This window comes from Macaca nemestrina, chromosome 6, assembly GCF_043159975.1.
Source record: "Macaca nemestrina isolate mMacNem1 chromosome 6, mMacNem.hap1, whole genome shotgun sequence".
Classification (NCBI taxonomy): Eukaryota; Metazoa; Chordata; class Mammalia; order Primates; family Cercopithecidae; genus Macaca; species Macaca nemestrina.
In genome coordinates, this window is record NC_092130.1 from 44,382,431 (window position 1) to 44,391,102 (window position 8,672).

At 49.6% G+C, this 8,672-nt stretch overlaps 1 protein-coding gene across 3 annotated transcripts in view; it reads right to left on the reverse strand.

Moving 5' to 3' along the window:
- LOC105467110 (transforming growth factor beta induced) overlaps positions 1-7,989 on the reverse strand; it is a 34,080-nt gene extending 26,091 nt beyond the window's left edge. Inside the window, exons 1-2 of one of the 3 annotated variants that reach the window (XM_011716497.3) lie at positions 7,787-7,989; positions 3,130-3,228 (exon numbers count right to left, since the gene is read on the reverse strand). In XM_011716497.3, coding sequence (XP_011714799.1) covers positions 3,130-3,228; positions 7,787-7,920 — 233 coding nt within the window. In that variant the 5' untranslated portion in view covers positions 7,921-7,989. Of the gene's footprint in view, positions 1-3,129; positions 3,229-3,724; positions 3,909-7,786 lie in introns of those variants that run through there. The other 2 variants (XM_024788290.2, XM_011716498.3) reach the window with 2 other exon arrangements.
- Between the last annotated feature and the right edge of the window lie 683 nt (positions 7,990-8,672).

Consider the following 8,672-nt stretch of genomic DNA (forward strand, 5'->3'; position numbering starts at 1 on the left):
TGCTCTTTAGGATCTGAAATAAATGCTAAAGTGAATTTCCAAACAATAAAATTCACAATAAAAGCCACTAAATAGGGACCCATTGGTAACCACTTCCTGTAATAAAGTCCATATGTCAGCTTGACGCATTGCACCAGAGACTCAGGCCCTTCTCTCTCTGTAAATGCAGAAAAGCTTTTGTGTGCAGGCAACAGAGCTTCACCTGATGATAGCAGTGGAGTTCAGGGCCTCACAAAAGCAGGCAGGTGGCTCCAGGCTCCTGTCTCACCAGATTGGCTCCTGTGTCTCTGTGTGACCTCTTACCACAAAGTCTTCCCCTGTATGCCTGGTACCCCTTGTCTGCTTCCAAGGTGAAATTCTCCTTCTGGTTTTGGGACGCTTGATGACCTGAGCTGCCTCCTCCCCCATGATACTTCTGCCCTTTTCGTCCCAACCTACACTTCTGCTCCAGTCTCCTTCTCTGGAGTCTTGCTGAGAAAATTCCAACTGCCTATGGACCCCATGCTGAGACAGTCCTTTTTGCTCCAACCACTACTGTGCTCCCATTTTCCAGTCTGGTCCTCACCCAACTAAAGGCATCTAGGGACCTGCTTTCCCCAGGATGCCATCAACTCCAGTCAGCACAGCCCTCTCCCCTTCCCACCTGACTACCCATAGCACTGAATTCTGACCAAATGGTGGTTAGACAGTAGCCTTCTCACTGGTCTTGGTCTCAGGTACACAGGAGCCCTGCCAAGCCACTCTCCTTACTCAGCTCTCTACAAGAACAGAGACGGGTTCCACCTCTTCCTCTCTCTGAGTTCTCTGGATCTTTTCCAGGTCAGCTCCACCTTCCTAATACTGCAGGTGATGTTCCAGGAAGGGTCTCTCTTGTCCTAGAAGTTTTATATCAAATAATATTCTTCTATCTTCATTTTCTCTTTTTGAAGTTGCTCAAAGCAATGGCCACGTTCAAGAGTTGAATGTGAATGTCATATCCTTCCGGCTTTGTGAGACTAGGCCAATAGCTGGGATTGAGTCCACTCTGAACCCCATCTCCCCACCTCATCCAGACATGTCTTCCTTTTCCCAGAGGACTCCCCTTGTGCTCACTGGGTGAGGGAGCTGTACCACCACATCATCACATTATCATATCCAAACCTGCCCCCGAGGGGATGACCCGCTCATCAGGAACATTGTGGCAACACACAGCTCTGCTCCTTGTGCGTTGTCCTGGCACACAAAGATACAGGTACAAGAGCCAAGGCGACTCATCACTGACAGTATTGTCAGGCTGGACACTGCCGGAGAATGTTATCAAGCTATTGTTAACTAGATGGGCAAATGCCAGCCCAGGGGCACCCCCGAAACAGTGTGGCAGATGCTACCCTGTAGCCAGCTTGTCATCATAAATGGGTCTCCATTTTCAGAGAAACTTGAACTAACAAAAAAGATGGTCCTCTGAAGCCCAGGGCTCTTGAGATATAGAAGAGTTGTTTGCTTGGCACTAGTGCTCTGGTCACCTTCCAAGAAGCAATTAGGTGAGGCCTGGCTTTGCATTTAATTAAGTAATTAATTGTTAATCTGAGTAGATAATATACACATATGGGAGAAAATCAATCAGCACTAAAGGTTTTCTTCTTTCTTATTTTTTAAGTCAGGCATCATGGAAGAAGGGGTGGTATATAATTTGCATAGTCTCCTTTTGTTCTTAGCAGCAAGAATATTGCTGGGTGTCTGTTCACTGAATCTTGGCAGTGTGTCCTCCTAGCTCACTCAACTGTTAGCTTGCAGGCTGGGCTCTTGATCAGGCATGGAGCAAGTTGCCACGGACCTGCCCTGGACAGTCCCGGGGTCTGCTGGTATCTCCCCAGCTCTGCCATGAATCCCAACTTCCCTCAATTCATATTAGGATTGCTAGCTGCCTAATATGATCAGGGTCACACAATGGGATATTTATTTCCACGTACAGTTTAAGGAAAGAGCATTATCTCTTCTTTCAGTTGGCTATTAAATTGGAGGAGATGTCTGCTCAAAAGCAATGTCACAACAATAAACTTAGAACTCCCTAACATTGGAAAGTGCTCAAGATAGTGGCTTAGAGTCTCTTAATTGTCCCATTATGTATGGAGATAGGAGGAAGGTCAGGCCCTCACAAGTGGCTCAGGAGATTTGTCACACACATCTTCCTAACTGTAGGAGAGAGCCAGCTTTGAGATCTGTTGACAGTTAGTGCCAAAACAGATTAAGTTTCCCCAGAATTGTTAGAAAATGTACCTGATTCCACCAGGGAGCTGGGCAGTGGGGTAAAAGCTGCCTCCCTCCTTGCTGATACAGACGTCAACAAGCCCTGTTGTAACCACGCTGGTCCACACCCCGTTGGCACTCTTACTTCTGTTTGTGTGGTCTAGATCTGCAAATTCTAGGGTAATAATAATAATAGTAGCTAGCATTTATTGAGCACTGACATGTGCTAGGCACCATATTCAGTCTCTTATGTACATTATTTCATTCAATCCTTGTAACAACTTCATAAGGCGGGTCCTTTGTTATACTAACTTTTCAGGTAGAGCAATGGAGAGTTCTAAAGATGAATCAACTGGCCCAGGTAGAGCCAGGGTTTGAATCAGGAAGTCTGTGCAAATACTATATGCTATGCTGTCTCATAATGTGCGTATGTAGCGCCCTAAGTTTTTTTGGGGTGGTTACCTTAGGACTGTAAGATAGAGGTAGTGTTCTTTAGTACAAATTCACCAACGGGCTTTCTTTTCCAGAGTCACATGCTGGTGGCTTGTCCACTGCATATCTGTATTATTTTGTGAGGATTGAAAAACACACAGACGCACAGACACACACACACACACACACACACACACACACACACACACACACAGTGTTTCATGTTTCTTGCAAACCCAAACCAGCCCTGAAAAATGTCTCCAAGTCTTGTCAGCAGCCTTAAAAATGCAAAACAAAATTGGCCAGCTTCCTAAAAATGCCACTCCCCAGCACGCAGGTCCCAGACACGTTCGCACATGCATCTTCATGGCTTTTTAGGCAGCCTGACCTTTTAGAAGGCTGGCCCAGGCCCCGGGGAACCACAGCCAGCATATATACAACTTGGTCTCCTGGATGGTTACCAATACTCACGTTGATTTGCCACAGATTTTCCTTTGGTACCACTGCTTGCAGTTGGTGAAGTACTTCTTATTGGTGCCAATAACCTTCTGCACAGCGCACACATTGGGGCTGAAAACAGAAGCAGCAGAGTTAGGAAGATGATCAGCACGTCCACCCCACTTCAATGACTCCCACAATGTTGGCCTCCTTGGGTCACTGGAACTTTCTAGAGATAGAGGAGAGACAGTCATTTCAGTCTTGGTACTGCAGATATCTTGGGTGTAGACTTTGGTTCTGTTTACCTAGATTCCCATCAGCACCCCCATGAAAGCTTCCCCTGCAAAAATTGTTAAAATCTGTCTTATACATTGATGTAACTTCATGTAAGTATCCTTCTTTGACATGGGCAATTGATAAATGTAAACGAAAGCATCTCTCAGGCAGCTCTCCACACAGACACGCTCTGCATCCCTGAACCAGCTGCTTGGCTCCCAAAGACGAGCCGTTGTTACTGTCCATCCAATAAACCAGAGGCTTTATAGCTGGCTTAAAGCATGGCTGGTTGCTGTCAGGACCCTGATAGGATAGGGGATGCTCTCCCATTTAACTATCAGTTGCTCATTACTTAGATACCAGCTCAGGTCTCACTTCACCCAGACAGCCTTTCTCCAATGTCCCAGATGACATGCTGCTTTCCATCCTCTGGCAGTGGATGCAGTCCTTATTTGATGTTGGGTTCCAAACAGAATTCCTATAAGTGATGCAGGGAGGTGGGGGGTGTCTCTTCTCTGCATCTAACACTCAACAGAACCTTGAGGGCAAGTGTTCTACCTTGTTCTGTTGTTCACATTCTAGATGGGGCCTAGCATCCAAGCAGGGTGTAGAAGGAGCGTGAAATGAACTTGTTGATAATACTGCTCCCCAAACTACCCAGATCCAAAGAATCCTCAGGGACCCTGTGAAAAAGCAGAGTGTAAATGCCTGGGGGTTCTGCTAAGAAGCCTTTCCAGAACCATAGGATTTTGATTTTGTGTATCTTATTCACATATACCAAGTCCTGACCCAAACCATGCTCAGGCCAGGTGACTGTGAAAGCTTCATTAGGAGCCCCTAGGACTACGTAGGTGGTCACAGTTAGGATGAGGGTTGATGTTCCTGAGCCTGAGGCAGGCATGCATCTGACTGAATCACAAGTCAGCGAAAGCAAAGAAAACAAACAATACTGAGGGCTTTTACAAGACCTCCTAGCTCAGAGAACTTCAGATATCACCCAAAGGGTCAAGTATTTCTTTAACATCAATTTCCCTGTTACTTTAAAAATGCCATCCACAGACATCACTTGATGTGCGGCGTATTTTTTAAGAAGACACCAATATTGCAGTAAGAACTATACCTACTGTCCCCATCATGATTCCTCTGCAGGAACTTAAACAATTCTCAAATATTCAGAGTCAGGCTTCTGGGTGGGAGTCCATTCACCCCCTTCATTTCTCTGCCCTGTCTCTTCTACGGTGATATAACTATCACCTCTTGGCCAGTTTTTTGTTCAACATGTGAAAGTGAGTGGGCCCAGGAGGGACAACGAGCATTAGTGAATGCATGTAAGGATCTGGGGGCAAGAGAAGTGAAGGCTGGAGAAGGGACCACAGCCAGAAGAGGCCTGTGCCTCCCTAGTCCTAGCTGGGACTGACCAAATCCTCCCGATTTCTGAATACCTGGTTTCTGTTTGCTGCCTAGGATTCACAGGTTAGACAGTCCTGGAACAACCCCTGAAGAGTCCTTGCTGGCCATAATCCAGCCTCCGGTCCTATTTATTGTTATAGAATCCCAGAAGCTCTTCAATCTGACCAAGCAGGAAACAATTACTGTCGATGAATTCCCTGCAACTTTCCGTAGGCGTTTGGCGAATCTTCAGTAAGTCTCTTGTGGATGTGGCTCCAACATTCCTTTGCTGAGTGTTTCCACTGCTGCTGTCCTTGTGGCAGCAGCAGAGGCTGGGGGCGGCTGTGACCCTCTCCTTCTCACATCGAGGAGTATGGGTGGGCTGTGTACATAGGAAATTTATGCTGAAGCTTAATTGAAATGAGCAAGTCACTTCTGGGCCTTCTGCCTCAAGAATAACAGCACTGATGTTCAGCTTAGATTTGAAAACCAAGTGCTTCAGGAAATTCAGTTCAGTTTTTGGTTGTTGATGTTTGGAAGTGTGATCGTATTTTTACTTCTCTTTCAGTATTATTTTTCCCCTTCCCTATAGCAACACAGATACAGCTGGGAGTCAAGAGACCACATCATAGTTATTACTCTCCCAACAGCATTCTGTTTCTGAACTAAGTCACACCCTATCTCACTAAGCTGCAGTTTCACCATCTGTAAAATGGGAACATGAACAGTAGATCTCACTGTGTTGTGGTGAGGACGAAAGCAAAAGTGGCCATCAAGTGCTGCGCACAAGCAAGGCACAGCTGTTACTTCTTCCTTCGTATCAGGCAGCACGCTACAATTCCTTAAAATAGCAAAGTTTTCCTTCCCTTTATACCAGTTTCCACTTTGAATGAAAGGCTGGAGCTTGACCAACGTTATCCATTTGCACGAGGTGCCACACCCATGTGTGCCAGGCCAGGCAGCCCTGTGGCATTAACAGGGACAGTTAGATCATAGTAAATACAACTGTGCCTGCAACCATTGTGCTATGGTTCATGTGCATGCGCATCCAGATTCTACTGGGAGAGAGGTGCTCCTGTGACTTCTTAGATTACTCTGCCCATCACAGATTACAATAGGCCTTTCCAGCTATGCTGCAGGAAGCTAATCAAGAGGATTTGCCTGCAGGGGCATGGTGGGGAAGTTGATCTAATATCTGGAACTCATAATCAGGAGCATCTGCATTTAAGAAAAAAACTTTATTTTCCAGCTGGTCACCACTCTTCTGGGCTCTGAAGGGAAAGATGTTTGCTATAAAGATGGCTCTTGATGGAAAGCCCTCCACACCTTTGAGGATCCTTCACTGTGGCTGTGCAGAGAGATGCCCTTACAAGTGACATTGTTGCAAGGCATGCTATAAGGATCTTCTCCTGACTTAGGGTGAAGATACAGAAGAAACAGAAACCTCCAAAGCAGATTGAGGCACCCTAACATAACACAATTCATTGGCAGGAAAGGCAGAGAGACCAACGGAGAGGTGGGCAGAGACAATAAAAATGCCAGTTGCTCGCATTTTGATGTTGAGCCTCATATTCCTCTCATCTTTCTGACATCCCCCCTCACTCTATTCTGCACACTGCCCAAGTCAAAGGTGATTCTCCCACTTCCAGAAAGACCCCAGGATATCCCCAGTGTTCTCCTGTTTCCAGGAGGGTGTTGACGCTGCAGCCAGGCCTGGTTTGATTTCACTCTGCAGGGTGGCCAGATGTGTTCCCAGCAGGTCCTCTCCCCCAAAGTCCCAAACTCCTGAAAGGCCTAGACTATAAAGCCACAAGCAGAGGAAACAAGGGCAACTATGCCCTACAAGGGGCAGCCTGTACCGGTACCAAGAGCACTCCTAGTGCAAGGAGCCAAGACAGTCAGGGCCTATGAAGTCAACTCTATCACTCCCACCAATAAATTTTGATTTGAGTACAGATCTGCCCAGTCTCTTGGAGGTCTGGGCATTGCTTGTGGGTGTGAATGCCAGACCCTGATGGTATTTGGGGACTCCTCTGAGGAGTCACTGTGAGATTCTACTCATATATAGTTGTACCTAGTTGTGAAAAAGAAGTTGGTGCAACCAGGTAGGCTGCAAGCTGCAGCAAAACCTGGGTATGTGCGACGCAGGTATGGCCTGGTTTTTGATGTAGAAATGTTGCCTGCCTCTGCCTGGGTCTGTGTTAGGGCCACTATCAGATCAGACCTGCTTGAGTTTGTCTCCTAAAGTCAACACATCTTCAGTGTCTCAAAGGAATTCCTGCAACGATAGTGTCCTACATCTACAAACCCAGCTAATACTTTAAGACAGACTCCAATCCTGGTTCCAGCGCACACTTCAGGACTGTGGGAAAGTGGAACCACTCGGGACTCAGCTTCCCCATTTGAACAGTGTGTGTGAGGGCCCAGTGCATTCTCCTGCTCTTCATCAGGCAGGGCAAGAAGTGCCACACTGCCCTTGCTCTGCCCAGAGAGTAGTGTCAGGTGCCAGCAGAATCTGAGCGCAGGGCCTGGCCAGGTGCAGAGGAGCCAGGAGCACCTTGGATGCTGCCACCGTGTGTGGCCTAGGTTCTTGTCTGGAGTCGCTGGCCGGGGGCCTGGCTGGGTTGGAATAGGTGCACTGCTGGGTGAGCTTTGCCCTCGGCACCTTCCCACGGTGATTATGGCCAAAGAGTTGCCATTTCCCCCATTCTCCAGTGGCTGGGAGCAGAAGCTGAAAGCGCTATCCGTCTCAGGCTCTTGGCCTGAGTTGAGGATCTCTGGTCCGCTTCCCTACTCACTTCCTCTACAAAGCGGCGGCCGACCGCTTTCCCTCCATGGTCCCGCACCTCCCTCCCTCTCTCCTTCCACCGCGTGCGGGGCTGGTGTCCAAGCGCTCCACGCTGCCGGCTTTTAGTTCGGGCTTTGTTCCCTGCGCCCCCAGCCCACTTCAATGCCCCCAGCGGCGTGCGCTCCGAGCCCCGACGACCTGACCCTCCGCGGCCCCTGGCCGGGCGGCTCGGCTTACCCGTGCTGGCGGCCCCGGAGCCGGCTGTGCTGCAGCACCAGCTGGTAGGGCGACTTGGCGGGACCCGCCAGGGTCGCGGCGGGGTCCAGGGCCAGAGCCAGCGCGAGGGCCAGCAGCTGCACGAAGAGCGCCATGGAGCAGGACGACGCGCACCGAGCGAGCTAACGACAGACGGGCGAGCAGGCAGCTCCAGGGAAGTGAGAGCGCCTCCGCAGCCCGGGCCAGGTTAAGTAAGCGGCGAGCGAGAGGGAGCGGACGCCAGGGGCGGGGAAGCTGGGCCGGCCCGTGCATGAAGGGCGGGCCGCCTGGCGCCTCCCAACCCGCGCGCCCCCGGCTGCGCTGGGCACCCACCCTGTTCTGCACTGTGCCCGTGCTCACAGTTTTCCCAGCCCTCGCCCACACTGCCAGCCCTTACTCCCTCCCTCCCTCTCTCGCCACAGGCTCCCTCGAACCAAGGGTATGGGCCCCTTAGGCCTCCTGTGGTTGCTTCCAAATGGGGACCTTGGGACTGAGGGACAGCTGTCTCTGGGGCTTGAGTCCTGCATGCTGGGGGCCCTCACTGATCTTGAGGCTACAGAACACTGCAGGGAAGGGTGAGGGGAGGCAGTGCTGATTCCCAAAACACTGTGGCCCATCAGACTCGTTTCTGCAACCCAGGAGCCGGCCCCCCTCCCCAGCTCCTCAATCTCTAATCCCTCCACCCCCACCCCACCTGTCAAGCTCATTGAAAGACTGATGAGTAAATCGTGTGATCCACAGAAACGCCAAAAATGTGGGGCAGGTTTTGTTGTGCTCTAAGCTGCTTTTGGAGCCCGTGGGGAAGGGTGGGGTCCTCACCTTGGTACTAACTCATTCCCTCCTTCAGTAAACATCTCTGCAACAGTAC